The sequence below is a fragment of the Leishmania mexicana genome, chromosome 12, assembly GCF_000234665.1.
Source record: "Leishmania mexicana MHOM/GT/2001/U1103 complete genome, chromosome 12".
Lineage (NCBI taxonomy): Eukaryota > Euglenozoa > Kinetoplastea > Trypanosomatida > Trypanosomatidae > Leishmania > Leishmania mexicana.
This window is the reverse complement of record NC_018316.1, coordinates 322,405-345,572: the sequence shown is the minus strand read 5'-3', so window position 1 is coordinate 345,572 and position 23,168 is coordinate 322,405. Positions and strand designations below refer to the sequence as shown.

At 60.4% G+C, this 23,168-nt stretch overlaps 5 protein-coding genes across 5 annotated transcripts; all 5 read right to left on the bottom strand.

Annotated features, from left to right (window-relative positions):
- Window positions 1-533: 533 nt before the first annotated feature.
- Window positions 534-1,553, bottom strand: LMXM_12_0670 (cytochrome c oxidase subunit IV; the record flags this gene model as incomplete). Its single annotated transcript, XM_003873122.1, has 1 exon — window positions 534-1,553. One exon carries the CDS (start codon window positions 1,551-1,553, stop codon window positions 534-536), a length of 1,020 nt encoding a protein of 339 aa, XP_003873171.1.
- A 5,111-nt stretch (window positions 1,554-6,664) lies between these two features.
- LMXM_12_0660 (serine/threonine protein phosphatase-like protein) lies at window positions 6,665-9,544 on the bottom strand (the record flags this gene model as incomplete). Its single annotated transcript, XM_003873121.1, has 1 exon — window positions 6,665-9,544. One exon carries the CDS (start codon window positions 9,542-9,544, stop codon window positions 6,665-6,667), a length of 2,880 nt encoding a protein of 959 aa, XP_003873170.1.
- Window positions 9,545-11,793: 2,249 nt separating this feature from the next.
- On the bottom strand, window positions 11,794-13,653 carry LMXM_12_0650 (conserved hypothetical protein; the record flags this gene model as incomplete). Its single annotated transcript, XM_003873120.1, has 1 exon — window positions 11,794-13,653. One exon carries the CDS (start codon window positions 13,651-13,653, stop codon window positions 11,794-11,796), a length of 1,860 nt encoding a protein of 619 aa, XP_003873169.1.
- A 3,078-nt stretch (window positions 13,654-16,731) lies between these two features.
- Window positions 16,732-18,363, bottom strand: LMXM_12_0640 (conserved hypothetical protein; the record flags this gene model as incomplete). The annotated part of the gene is made up of 1 exon (XM_003873119.1): window positions 16,732-18,363. The coding sequence occupies one exon, from the start codon at window positions 18,361-18,363 to the stop codon at window positions 16,732-16,734; it is 1,632 nt and encodes a 543-aa protein (XP_003873168.1).
- A 2,671-nt stretch (window positions 18,364-21,034) lies between these two features.
- Window positions 21,035-22,528, bottom strand: LMXM_12_0630 (putative alanine aminotransferase; the record flags this gene model as incomplete). Its single annotated transcript, XM_003873118.1, has 1 exon — window positions 21,035-22,528. One exon carries the CDS (start codon window positions 22,526-22,528, stop codon window positions 21,035-21,037), a length of 1,494 nt encoding a protein of 497 aa, XP_003873167.1.
- Window positions 22,529-23,168: the final 640 nt, after the last annotated feature.

Sequence of the window (23,168 nt, the reverse complement as noted above, 5' to 3'; positions counted from 1 at the left end):
CTTCTCTCCATCGTACTAATAACTACTTCAGGTGTTTGGTTTTTTTCGTTGGCGTCGCCTTTCCCTGCGACACCTGTGCGTGTGCGCGGACTGATGTGGAGGGTGTGGCCCTACGCGGCCTCCTCTTCCCTTCCCTTTCCCTCGACCCCGCCCCGTCTCTCTCGCGCGCACCGGCACACGCACACGCGCACGTCTATTCAATCAACATATATATATATATATATATAGGTGTGCGTGTGTGCAGCAAAGCCATGTGCGCAGCGGCGCGCATCGCTACTCAGCACACATACACGTGCGAGAAACAGAGAGAGAGCAAGAGAGCTTCGCAGGCCCATGCCGTCCCTCGGGCACTTTGTAGGGCCGAAGAGCACAGACACGGAGCAAACTGCGCAGCGACGTCGTCCACACCACCGTCGCGACGAGAGAGGGAGGGAGGGGACACAGAGAACCGAGCGGACATGGGGCCTGGAACAGTTCGCTCCGCAGAGAGCGCCGCACCCTCACCTTGGGAGCAGTCCCTCTTACGCTGCTCTCTAGTTCTTCGTGGCCAGCTTGCGCCACTCGCGCATCTGCCTCACCAGCGCCTGGTGCTCCGCGTTTTTCGTGATCTCAGCAGCGCGGGCGTAGATCTCGATGATGCGGTCGTCGCCGTTGTACTCGTGCACCTGGCGCGACCAGGCCTCCAGCTGCTCGAGGTCTTTGCAGGCCTTGATACCCTCCATCGTGATGGTGCGGGTCGGGTCGACATCGTCCATGAGCTCTGCCACGGTCTCCTTGAGGTCCTTCTCGTAGCCGCCTTCCTTCGCCTCCGCGGTGTACTCCTTTTGCACGCTCTCCACGATCTCCAGCATCTCCTTGCGGGCGGTTGCGTCGTTGGCGGCGACGGTCTGGAAGTCATCGAAGTACACAATATGGTACTTCTCCGGCAGCCACGCCGTCAGGCGAGCACCAATCTCTGCACGGTCGGCCGGGTGTAGCTCCGTATTAAGGTTCCAGCGCGTCTTCTCACGCAGCGAGTTCGGCGAGCCGCCGGGCAGGATATCGAGGCGGTTGTCCTCTGCCAACTCGTTCGCGCGGATGCACTTGACGTATTTCATCTCCGCCTGCACGTGCTCCTCATCGAAGATGCGGGCAATGAGCGTGTTCTCCACCTTCTCGGCGTCCGGGCCGGTGCCGGCCTTCTTGTCCCTGAGCAGCTGCTGCGCCCTGGCGACGGTATTGGCCTGCTTCTCGAGGCGGTACTTGATTTCATTGCCGAACTCCTTGCGGTTGAGATGGGTGTTTAGGCGATCCGCATCGAAGAGCAAGCACTCGTAGCTGGAGGCGAAGTCGATGTGAGGCAGCACAGTCTTGGCGAAGGCGGTTTCCTCCTCTGTCTTGGCGTGTGTCTTCATCCAACTTGGCGGCTCGCCGTTGAACTTGTAGTTGTGCGTGTCCAGCTCCAGAGCGTGGCCGTACCAGCGGTCGTGGTCGTGGCGGCGCTGCATTGCCAGGGAAGAGGACATCACCGTGGCGGCGCCAACCGCCGAAGACACGGCGCGACGCGTAAACATTGCGGCTGCCGTTAACCAAGTTGCCTTTTCGATTAGGCGAAGAGAGGCGGAGGAAAACCACGAGAGAGAGAGAGAGAGACAGCGTGAGCGATCTGCGTACGATGGCGTGTGCGTGTGTGCGTGTGTGTTGACGAGAGGTGGGCTCCTACTGTGGCAACGAGGTAGGAGCGATATATATATATATATGTGTGGCATTCAATGGCCGTGGACGCGGTTGTGTCGCACACAACGCGGGGGGTGCGCGCACAAGCACAACGACGAGCGCCACGGGCGTCAGGTGCCCAGACCCAAGAGTAGAGGAAGGGGGTGAGTGGAAAGGGCGTGGGGAGCATGAGATCCGGCAGCAGAGGGCAGAGAGAACTAGGTCGACGATATATACATATATATATATATACATGCATGCATTTGTGGGCTGGCCGCCAAGGGCAGCGGTGGCCACACCCATTCCTAGGAACACATACGCACGTAGAGGTGTCAGCTGAGGCGGCCACGGCGCACCCATCGAAATAGCAGCGGTAGATAGGGGCGAAAGGAAAGCCACCACGGCGCCGGGAGAATTGGCGTCACCCAGCGCGCGAGCGCGGCTTCTCGCAAGAGGCAGCAGCACCCTCTATGGCAGCCACCTCTGTGTACACAAGCTAAGGACGGCCCCATTCACTGTGCGGAGTGCTACAGAGGGAGGGGGAGTATGAGCAGGTGACGCACAGGAGCTCTCATGCGCCTTCACACACGCCAAATGTATGCGAGTGCGTATCGAGCACACACACGCACACGCGCGCAGGCGCACACCAGCACAGGCGAGAAGAGCCGAAAAGGTCCTTGCAAGCGCGTGCACGTGCATGGGCCAACGTCGAAGTGACGACGTGTGTGACGAGCACGGGGGAGGAGGTAGAAGAAGCGCCCTTATGAGGTGCACCGGGGGGACGAGGCGAACATTTGCGCCCCGCTGCCGGCGTACACACACCGAAGGGGGGAGGGGGGAGCGCGGGGAACGCGCGCTTCCTACTCGAGAGGAGGTGTTGCAGCGATGTGTTCCGCCCCTTCCTTGTGTCGTGTGCTTGTTGCCGCCGCCGCCGCAAGACGACAAATCGCGTGCGCCTCATCCAACAACCGCCGGCCACAAGACAGGCCCACACGAAGTCTTCGCTAGGCAGCCCACGGGGCAGACAGGCAGGCAGAGAGTGAGAAGCTGGGTAAGATAAAAAAGGGCGGGGAGACACGTGCACCTACAGAATACACGACACACAAGGGGCAGCGGCCCGAAACCCCCCTCTCCCCTTGTGAAGAAGGGCCCGGAGAGAGCTCAGCATCCGGACGGCCTTACCACACACGCTTACGCCCATCCCCGGCACCGGAAAGGCAACAACCATAAAAGAAAAAGAGTCGGACAAACACCCTAAAAGACATCGCGGGGGGGAATTGGGGGAGGGGGGCAGCACAAGAGAGCTGTGTGCCCGCATGGTCGTTGCCGGTGGAGTAGCTACGGCGCCCTAGCCAGGCAAACGGACTGCACAGAGACATCGAAAGAACAGCGAGCAGTGTGGTGGATGGGGGGAGACCCTCCGCCGAAAGCCATGCACCCCTTCACCACACACACACGCACGCACGCACGGGGGTGCGCGTGAGCCAACAAGATGGCCAACACCACCACCAGGTGCTAACATGTGCAGAGAAGGAGGTATACACCACAGAACAAAGAACGACGAGGCACAGAAACGTGCGGTGTACTCCCTCGACGCACGCACCAGACAGCGGACCGGCGAAAGACAAAGGACCGTTGATCGGCGCAGGAGGCTGTCGCGCGACTCCATCAAGAGAAAGTGTGAAGGGATGCGCAAACAACGCGATGCGCATCCGCCCGTTATGCAGACGACTTTCCCCGGCCAGACCCCGCCCACCCACCCAGTGGTCGTACGTATCCATGTCGATACATCAGTACTGTATTTAGACTGGGACCATATGTGTGTGTGCGTCGCCCGTCGGCAGCGGTCTGCTCAGCGTCGGGGTGAGCAAGGAGGTTCGAGGAAACAACCTGGGCGGTCGCCTGTGCACTGCCCGTCGTCCACTGCACAGCGAACTGCTGTCGGGGCCGTAAAAGATGGCGGTGCGTGGGGGTGGTGGGTGTTTAGCGGCACATGCCCCAGCACCCGACTAGAATCCATGCAGTGGCTCTTCCTCCATGGCGGTGCTTGAAGCCACCCATCCTGCGGCCAGCGCTGAAGGGAAAACGAATATCGAGGGGAGGTTTGTCACCGTCCAGGCTGCGTTTCGGGAATCGCGGGTGGCCTTCGACCGTGTGCACCCCCCCCCACACACACACCCTGTAGCCTCTGGCGGTTTCGCAGCCACCTGCATTTAGACCCTCCCCTCCCCCTGCACCCCAAACCCGCTTGACACCGACACCCAGGAATTTGCCCGCCGATGTGGTGCACCCGGCCTTTGCACCGAGGTACCGCGGCAGGCCGGCGTGCGGATGGCGCCGTGCAGGAACAAGAGGCTGCTGTTGCCGCTAGTGTTGTCCTCCATTGCGGTCCCCGCGGTTCCGCTTGGGTTGCCGCTGCTGCTGTCTTCGTGGTGGACCTCTGTGATGGGCGAGCGCCTCGCAACCCCCCTCTCATGTTCGCCTTGACCTCGGCCATTTCTCGCCGGATGACGAACACGAGTGGTGTGCTCCGGGTGCGAAAGAACTTTGATGTTTGACGCATGAGCCTCTCACCTCGTGGGATCGTGGCCGCCGGTCATGCTTGGTGCTGCCTCCTCGTGGTGTTGGGTAGCGCAACTGACCACGTACACTTCTCGAAAAACGTGGATATTCCCGTCGCACGATGCTTGCACCGTACTTTTCCGCACCCTCGCCGCACAGACGTTGCCGCCAAAACCCAGTTGGGGCTGACGGGATGCTTGGCGGCGGGAACACTTACTGTCACCACAGCAAGTTTCCATGGCGGACTCCTCGACATCGTCCGTGAAGATGGTGCACGCCGCAGCCAACCTGTCGACTGGGGTGAGTCAAGCACTACTTCGCAGGAGAAGTGAAACCTTTCCCGAGCTGCGCTCTCTCTCTTCCTTTTCCATTTCGCTACGGAGTAACATCCTCGACTGTTTCGCCGGTTGCACGAAGGCTTTCCAAAGCTGCATGCTGTTGACTTTCTCTGACGACACCAAGTCGCCCATTCCCTGGTCGCTGTCGCCTCTCGCGGCCCTTTTTCGCACTTGTCGAAAGCCCGAGTGCACCTCTTCTCGTAGAGCATGCCCTTGTCAATGACGCTCTTTTCTTTCAGCTGCCGTGGGGGTATGCGTGCCCGCCACGACGGACTTCTCTGTCCCGACGTGGTCGTCTACCCGCACGGCGAAACGCCGGTCTGAAGCAGCCCATTGAACGAGGACGGATGTACAGGCATGTTCAAAAGTTGGTGGCCAGGGACGACGGGGGGGCTGCACCCCTATCGCCTGCACAGAGCTAGGCAGAGAGGAGAAGGTGGAAGGAGCAAAATTCCCAAGTCCCATTCATTGTTTGGCGGTACACGGCACCGTGCACACAAGCCTGCCTCAGCCCTCAGCACGGCACTGTCGTCCTCCTCTGCGTGAGCGCAATCCTCTGTGATCCGGCTTTGGCCGTTTCTCGCTCGCAGTCGTTTCACAAGCTCTGTGGCACGCTCGTGAATCGCACGGTCGATTTTTGCAGAGAAGGTGTCAAGCTACACACGCACACACAAAGACCCGCAGCAGCCCACACCCCTGACACTCTCACTCCACTGTTGCGCTCACGCACATCGGCATACAAGTCGCTGGGCATGAGAGAGAGGGAAAGATAAAAGAGCGAGCACCACCAAGTGAGCAAGGAAAGCCGAGAGACGGGGTATGTCACAAGCGGGAGGGGGGGCGGCTTGCAGTTGCCGGTGTGTCTGTGAGTGCAGCTGACTCTTCCTTGTAGGCGTGCCTGTCTGTCTGTCTGTCTGTGTGTGTCTGTGTGTGTGTGTGGGGGGGGGGGGCGCATGCCAGGAAAAGACTAGAAACATCGAGAGATGCACAGAAGGCTGGGCACCCGCCGTGCCAAGAGAAAGCACCCACACCCACACCTACACACACACACACATGCATGCATGTATGTACGTATGTATGTATATATATACACCTTACCCGTGCGCACAGAAGGCGCGAGAGAACGTCGACGACTGCGTCACAGGCGCACATCGCCGTCTTCGCTGAGGCTCGCCCACACAAGCGCGGAACAGCACCACGAAACGAAATTCCATACCGAACTCTTCACACACACGCGCAGAGCGCGTTAACCTGTACACACATACGCACGCACACGCACACACACCGAGGGAGAGAAAGGTGGTGCGGGGGGAGAAGGGGGGGCGGTAGAACGGAACGGAGAGAGAGCAACACACGCGAACAAGGAAACGGCGCGGCCGAGCAGCGCACATGAAGCGTGAACGGCCCACACCAACAAGACGGAACGAGAGAAGTCCAGCAAGCACACGTAGAAAGGTAACGACGGAAAAAAGAACGAGAGGGAGAGAGAACAATGCGGCAGCAGCACACCGCAACATGCCGAGCACCGGACGAGCCACCATCCCTCTCCTACACATCACAGCCCCCCCCCCCAATGGCACGCGCTGCCGCTTCCACGCCATACACCAGGCTCGAGACGGGGGAGGGGGGAGAAAGGAAAAGCCACTACGCAAGAGAACAGAGCAACAAGTCCAAGAAACTATTCACACCACGACGGAGCCCCCATGGGGCCACACACACACGCGCGCGCGCGAACGGGCAAACAAACATTGTAGGAAGGGAGGGAGAGGGAGAGTCGGTGGGGTGAGAGCTGGGAGTACGAGAGACGAGAAAGGCGCTGTGCCAAAAATACCAAGAGAGGCACGCAAACACATGTAAACACCTCCTTACATCCACACATGAATGGATAGGTATACCAGGGCAAGGCGAGGTCGGCAGTGAAACGGAAAGGAGGCGTCAACGCGACGCACCATCGTCACCACACGCAAAGGCATCCGTTCACTCCCCCCCCCTCCACTAACACACACACACACGCTCATGAACTGGCAGGTGTGCCACATCTCCATCGACGGGATCATCCCTGCTTAGGTTTAGCGGCCAGTCCCGAGGCCAGAAAAGCTCGTATTTCGAAATGAAATGGGGGCCAGCCCTAACTCGTTCAAGTCGGAGAGCGAGTAGGACGACCTCATCCCGGCAACGGTGCGACGATCAAAGACGTACACATACAGCAGGAACATGTCGAACGTCACCTCCTCCCCCTCCGGCACGCGTTGCTTCATGAAGTCAAAGATAGCCTCCCTCTGTGGCTGTGTTAGCTGCTTGCGCATGCAACGGCTCAGTTGCGCCATGCCGGCCATGAAGCGCTCTCTTGACAGCGCCTTGTCCCGCGACGTTACACGAAACAGCGAGGGGAGTTGGCTGCGGCCCTGAATGACAATGTTCTGCAGCTGCTCCATGGCGTCGATGTCCCAGCGGAGCGGGTCGGGCTTGCCGTTGGCGATCTGCTGTACCCTCCTCAGGAATTCTGGTCCGCTGATATGGCCGTTGCCCTTCTCGTCAAACGACTCGAACAGCTGGAAGAGTTGGCAGTCGCTCGTCGTGTAGTCGATGGCGCGCATGACAGAGCAGAACTCGTTGTAGTTCACCACCTCCTTGTTGAAGGCGGCAGAGACGAGCTGCGAGCGGTGATTCATGCGCTGCTGCTGCAGCACCCGCGCGCACACGGACTGCCGCCACTCCCCGTCCCACAGATCTTGCAGCACGTTGTGGAAGCGGTTCAGAAACGGGGCGTACCAGATGCGCGAGTGATCGTCCACCTCGACGAGGTAGCCACGCAGAAAGTACCATGGCAAGTCGAGGTTTAGTACGTTGCGCATCGACTCCACCCACTCGATCATCCACAGCGACCCCTTGTTCGTGCGGTCGAGCTTCGAGAAGTAGGCTAGAAGGCGGTGGCGGCGCTGATAGATGCGCTCGCGCAGCTCACGCAGAATATTGTCTTTCGTGCGACGGTGCAGCAGAACTCGACTCAAGGTACTCTTGTTCAACCCAAACCCGACGCTTCCAACAGTGGCGGTGAAGGAGCTCATCTTGGCTATGTTCGATGCCGTCAGCGTGAAGGAATCGACGAGACTCACCACCGGGTCGTCGTACTCGTCCTCGAATATCTGGTACGTGTGGTAAGACGGCTCCAGGTTGTCGCCGATGAAGGTGCAGATGGCGCCGTAGTTCGAGTTCGGCCCGTCATAGTTGCTGGCCGAGAAGACTGTCAGTAGCTTGTGGTTATGGTGCTCCTCGTACCCGCTCAGGCAATCCTCGTGCGAACGCACGATGAGCTCCAGCTTGTTGTTCTCCAAGAACTCCATCGTCACGTCGGAGCCGAATTCGACACCCGCGCCACGCTGACTCTCGCGCCAGCCCTTTATGTCCTCTACGGGGTCGGACCACAGCATATCCTGGAAGATCTCGTCCTCCTCGGGCTGCGAGTAGTTGGGGATCGGAATCTGCCGGAAGCGCTGGATACGCGAGATATCGCTGATGCTGACCCCACGTCGCCGAGGCAGACCGCCGTGAACGACGAAAATCTTGCCGCCGATGAGAGTGGCGAGCGGCAAGGCGCAGAAGCAGCGCTGGATGAGCCGGAACACGTTGCGGTCATACTTGGTGCTCACCTCGACATCGAAGCCGTACTCGTCGTTCATGTAGTCGCACTCGTGGTTGCCGCGGTTGAGCGTGACGTACTTGGGGCACGCGAGCATCAGGGAGAAGAGGATGAGAATGATCTCCACACCGCACGCACCGCGGTCGACGTAGTCGCCGTTGAAGACATAATAATTACTCTCGCTCGGCATACCGCTCTCCGTGAGGATATGCAGGAGGTCGGCAATCTGGCCGTGCAAGTCGCCGACGACGACTACCTTGCAGCCCTGAATTACGCGGCCGTTGCTGACGCGGGCCCCGACGGCCGGCGACACGCGCACGACGTTCGGCATGGTGTTGAGGTGGTTCATCGCGTCGGTGAAGACGCGCCAGGCGGCGGGGTACGGCAGAAGCACGCGGTTCTTGATGTCCTTGATCATCTGCTCGACGTGGTGAAGGGTGATAGGGACGTTGGTGTTCACCGGGAAGTAGTGCGAGGACGTCGCTGGGGCCACCACTGGTGCCTGAATCACTGATCTCGACCGCTTCGGTGCCATGACGTGTTGCTCGTTGACCTTGTCGTGAGCCTTGAAAATAGCAAAGCCCTCTTTTTTCAGGTCCATCTCCTTGTACACGCTGCGGAAGATCGTCTCCTCGATCATGCCTTTGCACTTGATCCAGCGCCACAGAAGCTGTATCCGCGCCACGTTGTACTCGAGCCTCGCCCTCGGGTCCTTCTCCTTCCCGGGCGGCATGAAGCGGCGCTGCAGAGCCTCCGTCGCGAAGGGGCCGTTGATGAACTTCACCTTGGCCAGGATTGTCTTGGGGCACCACTTGTGGATGCGTGTGATGCATAGTTCCCCGCATTGCGGGCACGGCTTTGGCTGGCAACTATCCCGATGCGCCAGCATCTCAACGACCAGGATCTCGGCACCGCACTTGGGGCAAATCGCCTTCTGCCGCCTCCCGCAGTCCTCCAGATGCTTCTGCAGGTCACCCTGCCGCACAATCTGGCGGCACCACGAGTTCCAGCACGTCACCTCACGCTCGTCGCACATGACGGTGTGGGCGTTGTAGTCCTTGTCCGGGACCTTGCGGTGGCAAAAGTGGCACGTCGGCCAGCGGCTCTGATCCGCCATGGTGCCACCGGCACCAGTCATGCCGCTGCCGTTGTGGGCGCCGCTGGCGCCCGACTTGCCCTTGGCTTCTGTACTGCCATTGCTATAACTGCGTCGCCCACCCTTCTCCTTCTCGGCGCAGTTGCGGCTGCCCCTGCTGCCCGCAGACGCGGTGTTGGACGCCACACTTTCCTTGGATGAGTCACACCCCATCGCGGATGTGTGAGGCTCGCCTCGAGAAGCAAGAGATCGACCACCGCCAACGGGGAAAATAAAGTATCGTCAACCCGCAATACACCCTCGGAGCGCTGGATGTCCGTCACGTGGCGGCGTCTTGCAGATCGCTCCTCTCCCCTTGCCTCCGCGTATTGGGGATCTGCCCTTTGCTCTGCTCTTCGTTTTCCTTTTGGTGTGCGTGCGTGCGTGCGTGCACACAGATGTGCCCCACCGCAGCCGCGTGTGGGTCCCACAGAGAAAAAGCGAGAAAGGGAGAAGCAGCAAGCGCGCCAGAGCTGCTGCAGATGCACGAGAACGCGAGATACCTCAAGCCGGGGCCGCCACTACTGGGCTGGTGAATGGTGGTAGCGATGATGGATGTCGTGCGCACGCACACACGTACTCACGACGCACGCGCACAGGGAAGGATGGGTAGCCGTACCGGCTACTGCTGAGTTCGGCTTGCTAAGGGGGGGAAGGGGAGGGGAGGGGCTCGATCGATCTGCGCCGACCGCGCACGGAAAACAACAGGGGAGTGCGGATGCGGCAATACGTACACGCACAAAAGAAAGAGTTGCCGTCAACGAAGGGGGAAGAGGGTCAGCAAGTGCGACGGTCGGGAAGATGAAGAACTGTGAGAGGGGCGCAAGTGCCGGCGTGTCTGGAACTGTGGGCCGACAGGCGGAGGCCGCGAGACACCGCCAACGGGCCTTTTGCGTGTCTCCGTTTCCGTTTCGTTACGCCGGCAGCGGAGACTGGACGGGATAAAAGAAAAAGGGCTGCGAAGGCGGGACACGTGCAGCAGTGAGGGTTGCGTGTTGCTTTTTATCTTAGGGGAAGGGGGGGAGTGCGTGTGTGCGTGTGCACATGCGTGGGTGTGTATGTGCGCGCCCAGGGTGGGTGGTCGCAGTGGTTGTCGTGGCGGTAGCCGATCAACGGTGGGCCACGAGAGAGGGGGAGGGGGAGGGGGAGGGGAACGTGTGTGTTGCCAATGCCAAAGGCAAGGACCCCATGCAGCCATTCCGGAATGTGAGAGGGAGAGAAAGAGAGAAGGCGAGAATCGTGCAGGGGGGAAGACGAGGCGATGCCGCATGCGCAGTAAAAGAAAGGAGCGGGCCGTGTCCATCAAGCAGGGAGGGAGGGGGGCGCGGGCATGTGTGCTCCAGCACACCTGTTGCCGTGATGAGCCAACAACCGTTGGTGCATGCAGCGCGCTCAAAAGCACGAGGCACGCGAGCGTGGTGTTGCAGTCCCACACGGCCTGCACCGCACCCCTCTGGGCGCCCCAAGCGCGGATTGCCGTTTCGGCAGATGCCTCAGGCACCGGTTGCTGCTACTCCTGGCAAACGCGTGCGTGTCGGTGAAGTTCGCGGAGGGTTTGAAAGGTGTGCAGCATGAAGGAGGGGGGCGCACCGTAAGCGGGAGGGGGTTCGGAGAAGGGAACACAGTCCTTGAGCGGACACATCCTTTCAAGCTGTACGCGAAAAAGGATTCACAGAGGCGCGCCTCTCTTCTCTCTTGGCGCATACAGATGCGCGAGTGGCTGTTGGCGGACGCTACCTGTCCGTGGCCTCCGTCTGTCCCACCTGCATGCGCGCCGACACACCCACAACCGCAGCCATACAAGCAACTCACCCGCCACCAACGGGACCAGCAGCGCCACCCTCATCACCACCACCAATCCTCCTCTCCACATACATAGATAAATATATATATATATACGTGTCACACTCGCCATCTGACCACCGGTTCGGCTCGCTATGCTCAACTGGCATTAGCATCGGCCGGCATCGCTGTGTGCCTGGCTACAACCGGAAATGAGAGGGAGGGGGGAGCGAGACGAGAGGAAGGGAAGGAGCGGCACTTCGCTTCGTCGCCCGCATCTGTATCAGTCAATGTGTTTGAGCTGCAGCAGATGTAATATGTACCCATGCGCGCGCACACATACACGCAGCCAACCAGCGCGAGCTTCGCCATCGTGAATACCATCCACCACCACCACGGCCACAAACACGCCAACCGAAGAGAAAGGAGAATATCATCGAAGAAGGACGGGAAAGAGAAACAGCGAGGGCGACAGAGAGGGGAGAAGAGATGCGCGCAGGCATCCAAAGACACTGAAGCAGAGGCATACTTGCGCGTGGCTCATGAGCAAGAATGGGGGAGGGGGGGCTGCTCTCTTGCCTCCAGCCACCCTCACCAAACACACACAGACACGCACCCCCACGCATGCTCTTTAGCTCTCATCAATCCACGAGCAGCTTCACACGGCGCTCTTTGCGGCTTGGCTTTGCCGCACCGGCAGCGGGGTCTGCAGCGCCGGTGAATGAGGCGGACGAGGACGCCGTACCGTCCACTGAGGTAGACGAAGTGCGGAACCCGATACCGTGGCGCAGCCCACTGCCCCCGCCTCCGCCTGATCCGCCAGCGACGCTGGCGGGGGATCGCGAAGCCGTATGAGAGAGCATCGGGGAAGCCGGCTCGCTCAGAGCAGAGGTGTTCGGTGACGGACTGCGGGCGGCAGCAGTGCGCACACTGCTGCCGCAGTTGCTGCCGGCTAACGCGCTGCTGCGCGGCACCGCGGTTCGATCGTATGAGTGAAGTGGACCGTCGCTGGCTGCACCATCGTCGGACTGCTGCCGTGCGCTCACGTGCTTCACCAGGATGCTCGGGGCCAAATTGACAGCCGGCATCGCCGAAGCAAAGGCACTGCTGTACGTGCTCGCCAGCCCTGTCACGGCGCCATCTGCGCTCAGGTCAGGAATCGGGATGGATGAAGCCTTCATGCGAAGCGTAGCCGTGCCTCCGTTGGCGCCGGCAGGTGCAGTGGCAGAGAGCGACCCAGAGAACGATGGAGACCCATACGTGCCGTTTGGGTCGAATCCTGCTGCCGCCCGTCCAACTGGTCGAGTGCTGCTCAGCGAGGCACGTCCCCTGTCACCTTCCCCTCGCCCGGCTAGCGTCGAGAGAGCGCCAGGTGCAGTGCTCGGAGTACTGTTCGGAGCACCTCCGTCGCCGTTACCATTTCTTGTGCGACTGGCATGGGCATGGGTGGCACCTCCGTTAGTTTGCGTCGGCCAGTGCTCGCTCTCTGCGCGAACTCGCGCCATCAGCGCCTGCCGACTCGCCCCACCGAGCCCGAACAGGTCCGCCGCATTCTCGTGGTCGTCTCGGCCCTTGCTATCGGCGTTGCCCAGCCCAACATGTACCGTTTCACCGGAAATGGGCTTTGCAGAACGACGAGAGACGCCATCGCCGAAAGTGCTATGGTCAGCACCTGCTCGAGCGGCATTGCCCGGCGGTTGCCAACGCGCGCCCACCGCTACAGCGGCCCCATTCACACCACTTCCGGACTCGGCCGACAGCCGGCGCTTGCCCGACGAGGCCAACTTTGGCCTTCTTGACGCGTGAGAGTAGCCGATGTCGAGCGCAACTCCTTCTTCGTCCTCACTATCATCGTTCTGGTCATCATCGCTCTCCGCCTCGTCATCGCTGCTGCCAGTGTTGCCACGGGGGCGCTCCCTCGAGCTGTGGTGCCTCTTCCTGTCCTTGTCCTTACGCTTCCTCTTCTCTCTGTGCTCCGCCTTGCGCTGCGCATAGGCCTCGTCCACGGCAAGCAGCTCCGCGTACTCGCGCTGCTTCTGCTCGCATACGGCCTTTGCCGCCCGCCGTGCATCTGCCGCCTCGTGCAATGCACGGAGCTCCACATCACTGGGGTCTTCCTCCTGGATACGCTGCTGTTCGTCACCCCGCTTCCCGTTCAGGCTCCTGTAGCTGCTCTTTGTCAGCCGATAGGAGCAGAGCTCCTCCATGAAGGTCGGAGCCTGCGGTTTCGCCGATGAAGAAGAAGTGGTGGGTTGCAGCCGTGATGGCCGGCCTTCGACAGGAATGTTCAGCAGTTGACGCATGAGAGCGCGAGATGAGATGGTGCGCTCATCACGCGGGCTCTCCGCGTCAAAGGTGCGCAGCGTCTCGCGTAGGCCGCGCCGATGCATGTACTCCCGCAAGAGCGCCTGCGCCAAGAGCGTCACCTGCTCATGCCTGGAAAGTGACTCGACGAGTCGCGCCGTCTTTTCCTTCTCGGAGGCACGCGGTGGTTGCGCCATTGTGGGCGAGCAGCACGAACAGCACTGGAGAGCGACACACGTCACTCCGCTAAGTCAGGGTGTTTCTCTCTCTGTGTGTGCGTGGATCCGCGCTACATATGCGTCGTGCGAACGGCTCCGCTTCGCCCCTGTCCGTCGTGTGTGTGTGGGGGAGTGGGGGGCGCAGAGCGTCAGCAAACGCGTGCACGAAGCTACCAGCTGCAGCGAGAGAGAGGGGGGAGACAGCGCGTCTTGCTCTTGCCAACGCACACACACAGAGGGGGAAGGGGGTGCCGTGGGGACACACACAGAAAAATATAAAGGTATATATACATAAATGTATATGTATTCGGAGAGGACTTGAGATGCGACGTCGGGTGCTGCGTTCGATGTGCCCTGCTGATGCTGCCTCAGCATTCACCGTGCTTGCTTCGCTGTTCTTCGTTGCTCTTCCTGTCCGTTTTCTTTTGGTGTGTTGGCGACGTCCTTGGCCGGCACATCCATCGGCACCGCGGGCGCCATCAGCGTCGATAGGAACGCAATCATCACGCACCCACATGCACGCAGACATACAGCCGCGCACAGAGAAAAAAGCAACAACAAGAGAAGGCGACACACAGACGAAGGCCGAGGGAGATGTAAAGACGGAGGAGAAGATGCGGGTGGGGGGGGGGGGGGAGGGACGTAGCTGCAGCCCTTCTCGTCCGCACCCACGTCCAAAGACGCACGCCGACGCGAAAAGCACCCGCCCTCTGCTATGAAGGTGCGCGGCCGCCACGCTTTGCCGTGGTAAGGCCAGAAGTAGCGACAACGAGGAGAGGCACCCCTTGGGGAGAAGGGGGGGGGGCGGGACGGAGAAGCAGAGTCCTCGCACCCAGTCCCATGGACTCCTCCTGTGCAAACACACACACAAGAAGGGGAGGAGGGGGGCAGGCGACGGGTGTGGCCGTACGCAAAGTAGCGACACTCGAGTGAGGAAGCAGGACGGCGACCCCGCACCGTCCGCCGCCCCCCCCCCCTCAGCCCTGGGGCAGCGCTTCTACGCTGTGGAACGACGGCTGTGAAAATCCTTTTCTGTTGTTCCGCCTGCGCGTCGTTCCTGTCACGGAGACGAGCGCCCGCTCACGGCGCACGCACGCGCCGCTCGGGGGGGGGGGGGAGGGGGGGCAAAGAGCGGCGTCGCACTCATATTTTTTTTCTGCTGTTGTTGCCTGAAGTGAGCCAACCACGAAGATGATACCAAGACACCCTTACGTACATAGACCTCACGCCTATACAGATAGGGAGGAAGAGCCAGGGTAGACCGCCCCCCACCCCCTCCCCCTCCCCTTCCTCCACTCGCTAACCCAACCCCCGCACCATCGCACACGTCATAGAGTCACCCAGTACGCCTCGCCATCACAGATTTCACGGATAGGGATGGAGTGGAGGCGCGTGCAGGGGGAGAGGGAGACGCACGCGCGCGCAAAACACATAAGGAAACAAACAACAGGCGACCAGCGAAGGACACACACACACACGTGTGTGTGTGTGTGTGTGTGACACCGCCGCGGCACTGGCAAATCGGGAAAAAGAGAGAGCACGTGCGCCTACCCACCAGCGAGTGGGAAGGAGAGCGCACGAAAACAATGGCCCATCGAAACAACCGCCTCCGCGACAACTACAGGCCGCCACCCGCCAACAGGAGAGAGAGAGAGACAAAGGTGTGCAGGCAGGGTGGTCGATAGGCGAAAAGACGTGCGTGCATGGGTACAAGCACAGAGATACACCCGCCCCCTGCCCTGCACGCAAGGGCAGCCATCACCGACATCGAGCCCCCCCCCTTCCCTTTCCCCTCCAATGTTGCATGCACTCCCTGCCAGATCGTTCATCCGTGATAAAAGCAGCAGCCATCCCCAACAACCCCTCTCCTGCCACCCTCCGGCGTCCCGGCCACGTCTCATGCCTAAAGGCCCTCCCCCCCTCTCTCACACACACACACGAGCTCAGCAAGACCACGACAAGCCGGGGAGAGAGTGAGAAGAGCAGCGGGGCGTCACCTGCCTACAGGGGCCGGAAGAGAGAGAGCATCTATGAGAAGAGGAGGGGAGTGAGGGAGGGGGAGTCGTGAAGACACACGCTAAAGTAGAAAGTCGAAGGGGGCACCCACCCGCAGAGATGTCCCATCGACGCACGAGAGCGAACGGAAGATCACCCCCCCCCTCCCGGCCCAACCACAGGGGGGGGAAGGGGGGAAGAGGTGAGAGCAGAGCCGCCGATAGAAGTACAGGTAAAGCGCGTGCGGCGACCATGGCACGCACATAGCATGTGTCGAGGATGCGCGGACGGGGAAGGAGTCAAGAATAAGTAGGTAGCTCGAGAGAGAGGGAGGGGGAGGGGAGGGGAGGGTATGAGTGCCCTTAGGATGAAGCCACTGTGGGGAGAGGAGAGCAGCCTTCCCCCCCCCCGCCCCCTCCGCACCCACTCCCTCCCCCTCCCCGCACGGAGATGGAAAAGGGGAAAGACGAGAAAAACAACCGAGCGACGGAGAAAACTATATGTGTATGTATGCGCTGGGAGTGCGAGAAACGGTGGCCGCTGCGGGCCTGCGTGGCGTGTGTGTTTGTGTGTGTGTGTGTGCCGAATGAACAACTGGGGAACGCGGGCGAGGGACGGAAAAAGGGCGTAAACATTCTGTTGTTTGTCGTTGTTTCGTTTGGGTGGTCACCAACACACGCTGTGAGACCGCACACCACCCATGCCACCATCGCCACCGCCACTTTCGGCCCTTCGCTTTCTCTCCACCCCCTACCCCGTCTCTGTTTCTACGCTGTTGCGAGCCGCACACAAGCACGCGCACACACGTGCAATAGCGCGCATTGCTTTTGCGTTCCTCTCCACACGATACCTTCGACCCACCAAAGACACACCCGTGCGCACCCCTCCCCATAAAAAATGGTAGCAAAGCAAGGCTGGCAGGTCACTTTCCCAACCCCTCTCTGTGTCTCTCGAAGCTTGTCAGCGCCACAGCTCATGCGGATGTGTGCATATCACGCGGAAGCACAGAGATGCGTGCAGGTGCGTGGCGTGTATCTATCTCCCACCCTCCCCCTGGCATCATCACACCTGGCGCCACACAGTCGAATTCAGATAGTTGAATCCGCGGCGCCAGTTCAGGGCGTCCGGATTGCGCTCAAACTGCAGCCACTTCTTACGGCACACCTCCCGCGAGTACTTGAGCGGTGACTTGAGCGAGAAGCGCACCCACTCCTCGAAGACGTGGTCTTCGTTGCTGAAGTTGTGAAGGGCAAGGCCGACACGCACCCACACGTCGTAGCTCTCCGCAGCTCGAGGCGGCAAGGTGCGCAGCTTCGCCGTGACCGCCTTGAAGCGGCGCCACTTTGCGGCCTCCGTGAGGAAGGGAGGCACGACGTTGCCGTAGGCGTCGTACTCCACGGCCTGCGTTGCCTGTGGGCCCATGATCTGGCGCGGCCGAATCAGCTTAAAGCGGTGCTTTGTTGTCGCCTGCAGCACGGCGGCGCGGCGCAGCTGCTCCGCACTCTCGGCAGGGGCGTCACTCTCGTGCGCCAAGAGACTGGCGGCGCGCTTGTTGGCGGCCTTGATCACCTTGGTGTCCGCGTCCAGATGCCTCGTGACAAAACTAAGCTCTAGTATTTCGGGGTCGGTCATGGTGCGGAGCACCGACTCGGTCTCCGACAGCCGCTGCTGCAAAGCCGGGTCGGAGGCGGTCACCAGCGGCACAAGACGCTTGCGCGCCGCCGTGCCGCTGTCGGCCTGCTCATGGTAGTTGTGGTTCTGTACAGAGGGCATCTTGGCGCTGAAGGCGCAGCGCAGCATGCCGTTCGTCCGGTAGCAGTTGGGGTCAATGATGTCTCGACCGACTGTTTGATTTACCTCGTCGGCGATGAGCTTCACGGCGCGGTAGTCCTGGAACGCCACCACCTTGGGGGTCGCAGCACTCCCGCCGCGCGAGGACGCCGAGCCCTGACCGGCATCCACGGCGCTCACCATGTCACTCAGGTCGTCGTACGGATCTTCATCGTGTTCCTCGTCTATATCATCCTCGTCAAACTTGCGGTCGGCTGACGCTGCTGGGGCTGATGCGGCTGCCTTGGCCTTCATCTTTCTCGTGGGCTTGCGCTTCGCTTTGCAGATCGTGCTCGCCTCGGCGTCGCTGGCGAGTGGGCAATTTTTCACGTGTGTGAAGCTCCGAGCATGAATGTGGTACGACGCCTTACTCCCGCTTGGCACGGCGTTCGTCAAGACGAGAAAAAAGGGGTCAGTGAAGCCCACGCCTGGCAGCCGTACCTCCAGGTAGTTGAGCACCTCCAGCAGCGTCTTCTCTGCCTCGGCGGCAGACTTGCCGGGGAGGTCGATGTCGGCGTAGAAGTCGCAGGGCACGTTCTCACGTCCACAGACGGCATGGAAGTGCCGCAAGTAGTCGGGGAAGAGCAGCAGCCGCTGAGCAACGATCAGAGGATAGCTGCACTGCACGAGCGGACTCTGCAGGCCGAGATCGTTGTTGAAGAGGGTCAGGCCGGGGATCGGCGTACCGCGCAGGTACGGCCTCGCGATGCGCTTTGACAGCGTCGTCTGCGCGGCCTCGGCGAACGCATCGAACTGCGCCTGCATGTCGGCCACGCTCCCCCAGTGCCCTTGATAGAAACGCTCGCCGGCACGGAAGTGCAAGAAGGAGAAGGCGGTGGATTTCTTTTCCTGGCGTGCGAACATCAAGTCAGCCGCTGTCGCCACCTCCCTCAGCTGGTCGACACGGTAGCTACGGGACACATCGGCGTGTAGGCCACGGAAGGGGTTCGTCAAAAGCTGCTGCTGCGCTCCTGCCGGCGTCGCTGACGACGACAGAAAAAGCCCTTCGCCAAGGTCGTCACCGTCATCACTGCTGCCTCCACCAGACGTCGGCTCCTCGGCACGCGTGGGAGGCGCCACGAGCCCGCTCTTCACCCTCGACCGAGATTTGCTCGGGACCGGGATAGCGTTGGCGGTGACGCCGCCGGCACTCACCTCATGTTTCTTTAGAAGTCGCTCTACAGGGCTCACAACGTCACTGACGGCACCTTGAGAATCGCCGCCGCTATGGTTGGCTAGTAGCTGCGCTGGTGTGCGACGTTGGCGTCGGCGAGACCCCGCTGCACCCCCGTACCCGTCCTCCGTCGAGCGGAGCAGCTCCCCGTCGTTCTCGACCGCGCTCAGCGGCGCCACAGCAGCCGCAGTGCGGCCCCCTCCGCTCCCGCTTGAACGCGCGCTCGCAGAGGCAAAACGAAGAGGAGAGTTGTGAAGCGCACCGCCTAGGCAGCGCTGCAGAAGATGGCCGTATGGACGCATCATGGCAGAACGTGTGCGTGTGCGTGTGCGTGTGTGTCCCTCTCCTCAATACCGGAACACGTCTCTCTATGGGCCAGAACGATGCACGAAAAAAATAAAAGAAGGTCGGACACGAGAGCCGCAATAACGGCGATTCGCGCACGCCGTTGTTGCACGGGTCACACCAGGAGGAGGGGGGGTCGGTCTCACTCCCGCCTCGCTCTCTTCGAGCCTTGTAGGTATGCGTGGTAGGCGTGCGTACACGGGTACTTCCTGGGTATGCGTGCGCTTGTGTGTGCTTGCGGACGCGCACGTGTCAGGAGTGGGGTGGCAGGAGCTATACCGAGAATGGAGAGAAGAGAACGACAGGAGAGGTCGATCAGGAACCCGTTGCAGCGTTGCGGAGAGATGTGAATCGCGAACGAATGGGGAGAATCACCGGCAACCGAGGCAAGAGGGATGAACCGAGGGGCTTGTACGTGCTCCTGTGAGTGCAACAGCCTAAGAAAAATGTGTATCTATGTAGAAGAAAGTGTGAAGCCTCCTCTCTCTCTATTTCCAGCGCACGCGCAGACACATGGACAGAGGAAATGGGGGGGGCGAAGGGCCGACAGTGGACAGAGACGCCCCTGCGTACACGGATCTATCACGTTTCGGTGAAGACCGAAAGCCACGAACACAGGAAAAAGAAATGACGGACGTGAAGCCGAAATCAATTGTTGAGTGGCGGTGAAGAAGGGGCGCAAAGGAGGCGCACGTGTTACGGCTCGTGAGAAGAGGGCGGAGTCGCTCTCTCTCTCTCTCTCTCTATATATATATGCAGAGCGAGAGAGACGTGCGTGTATACGTGCGAACGTAGGCGCGCACCTCTTCGTCTATGTGCGTGGGTGCGAGTACGGATATATATATATGTGTGTGGAAGCTCTCGTCAGCTGGAGGCGGCAGCCGCGGCAGACAGCACTGGAGACAGAAGGGATATGAAAGCGCGACACGCTACACGAAGTGTAGAGGGGGGAGGGAAGGGATGTGTGCAGGACTCCTGCGTAGGTGAAGGAGTGTCTGCGTGTGGGCTGCGGGGTCTAACCAGCTGCTGAGCATGCGGAATGTTGAAACGATCGTGTGCCAACACAAACACGCAACAGCGAAGCAGACGTCGCCGCCGCAGAGAGAGAATGTATATATCGCAAGAGGCGAACGGAGGAAAGCGCCAGGAAAAGGGGCGGAGAAGGGGCGGCAAGAAGTCGTGGCATATCCTTACACATCATGAGAGAGAGAGAGTCCAACCATATCTTACCTGCACGAGCGACGGCTTACAGACATGCACCCACACAAGACGAGAGAGAAAAGGAGTGAGACATCCTCGCATACCCCAGCACACCAACATCAGCCCATCAGCGCGTCACATTCCGCTTTCCAACAAACTTCTCTGGGCCGCCAGTCCTCCCGACCTTTGGCCCTGAGTGTGTGCCCGTGGCATCTTCCCTTTCACTGTTGTTCGCGCGCCATAACGGACACAAACCGACCTCATACGCTCAGCATGTGTCCACTTCCAACGTGTGGACGGAAGCTGGGCGAGCCTCAAAAAAAAAATACAATATATATATATATATATATCCAATAGATCTAGCCATACTATATATATATAGCCATACTATATATATATAACAACGGTCAAAAATACAAACAGGCAAACCGACGAAAGCAAAAGGGGACGTGTGAGCGCCCAGCACAGACGTGCATACGTATACATCCGTATCTGCACACACACGTACGTACACGCACACACGCACACATACACGCTCGCAGAGTAAAAGCAAAGGGACGGCGTAGACGAGGAGGACGGGCGCCGGTGTCAATGGCGGCGGGGGAAGGGGATGGCCAAAGGGGAAGAAGCAAAAAGTGCATGCATGCAACTGGCGATGACAAGAGACAGGAGAAAGAGCACACAGGCTCACGCACGCATCGAAGACCTCAGCATGATCTTTTTTTTTTACCAAGATCATACAGAAGAACATCCTCCTCCTCCTCCTCCCCCCCCCTCCACCGCTTGTATCTACAACACCCATGCACACTCAGCTCCCTACGCGTACTGCTCGTAGATCTGGTCCTGGAACTGGCGGATCGCATGCACCATCCGATCAATCTGTGCAAGAGGTGGGAGAATCGTTATCCGGAAGTGCAGCGTCCCGGGCTCCTGCCCAAACCCAGACCCGGGCACAACAACGATACCGCTTGACTCCAGCAGCTCCAGCGCCCACCGCGCGTCCAGCTCGAGCCGCCGACCCTCCGCTGCGTTCAGCTCCTCGTTCCGCTGGGCGTACCGCTCAGGCAACACAATTCTCGGGAACGCGTACATCGCGCCCTCCACCGGTTGGCACGAGACCCCACGCACAGTCCCAAGCTCGCGCGCGAGCAGCTCAGCGCGCTCCTTCATGCCCGTAAAGATCTCGTCGCACTCGCGCCGGTGCACTACGTAGCTCGCCTCGTCCTCGCGCGGCGGCGAGCACATCAGCGCAGTCATCAACTGTCCGTTCACATTCGCACAGAGGTTAATCGAGCACAGCTTCACAACCTGCTGGCGCAGCGCATCAGGCAGATTCGTCATACAGAAATACCCGCCGCGCCGCCCGCATTCACCAATCAGTCCTTTTGATGTCGAGTGCAAGGACACAAGCACCGTCTCCGAGCAGTACGGCTCAGGCATCCCAAGCGCAACCTCGCGGAAGCTCAAAAACCGGCGCCGCGTGTCGTACACGTTCTCCTGGTACACCTCGTCCGCAAGCAGCAGCATGCCGCGCTCGTGGCAGAACCGCACGACGTCCTCCATCACGCAGCGCTCCAGCACGTTCCCCGTCGGGTTCCCGGGATTGATGCACACGAACAAGCGCGGCGTCGCCCCGTTCTCGGCCACGCACCGCTCGTACGCGGCAACAAGATCCGGCAACTTCATCACCCACCCCTCCGACTCATGCAGGTAGTAGGGCACCTTCACCCCGCCAAGTAGCGCGATCTGCGCAGAGTATAGCGGATACTGCGGAACCGGGATCATCACAGCATCGCCCGCGCCGCCCACGAGCAGCTGCAGGAAAAGCTTCGCACCCATGCTAGCGCCGTCTGTCAGACAGATATCGTTCACCGTCGCAGCGGGGCTCACGCCGTGGTCGCGCTCGTTAATGTGCGCAGCAACGGCAGCGCGCGCAAACCGGTAGCCGAACGACTCTGTGTACGCGCCGGTACCCGTCCCGATCTCCGCAAGGTACCTGCGCGCACGCGCAACCGCGTCCTCCGGCAGCCGCCCAACGATCTCCGCATCTTCCAGCAGGAACGGCGCATCCACAAGTGCCATCACCTGTCGGCAGAACGTTAGGGGCATCTGCCCCACCGACTGTGGGTTGCCGATGTTGCAGTACACGAGGCTTTCGAACGAGTAGGAGCCGCGGCCAGTGAGCAGGTCCGCCTTGATCTCATCCGCGCGGGTTGGGATCAGCCCCCGCACGGCGTATTCCGCCTCGATGACCTGCGGGCTTACGTAGCATCGCTTTGGCGAAAAGCTGCGAGCAGCATTGCGCAACATGTTTTAAGCTTTGGGGGGGGGGAATGGGATCAGCTGTACGTTCTTTTGCGTTGTGTGCGTGTAGCGGTGGCTGGTGGTGAGTGGTGGTGGTCCGCTCTGTCAGAAAGACGGGAGAGAGAGAGGCAGACGGCAGAGTACTTATTGTGCTTATGTGTATGTGTGTGTGTGTGTACTTCCCGTTTGCGCAGTGGGCGTGTAATGTGCGCGTGTCAGGGTTCTTCCTACACCAGTCCTGTCACATTGCGCGCGTGGCTTCTGCCTGCGTAGTTATCCTATCCTTAGCTATCGAGTATGTATTCTGGGTCGGGTGAAGTGCAGGCTGTTGCGTCGCTGCTGCGCGACAGTGAGGAGGCGGCAAAGATGGCGATGTGCGGAACACGGATTAATTGGGGAAAGGAGCGCATGGTATCCACACCAGCCACGAAGACGAGCACACACATGCACAAAAAAAAAATGATGGGCGGTGAAGGTGAGCAGCAGATGCCTATCCGTCTCTTGTGCGGGGTGCCCTCGTGCTGCAGCAGTCGTGCGTGCGTGCGCGCGGGGGGGGGGGGGAGGGCCATGTCTCACGCGTGCTCCGTTCAACGAAAAAGACACGTCGTCGGGCCGAACATGCGTGCGGGCGCAAGAGACGATGTAG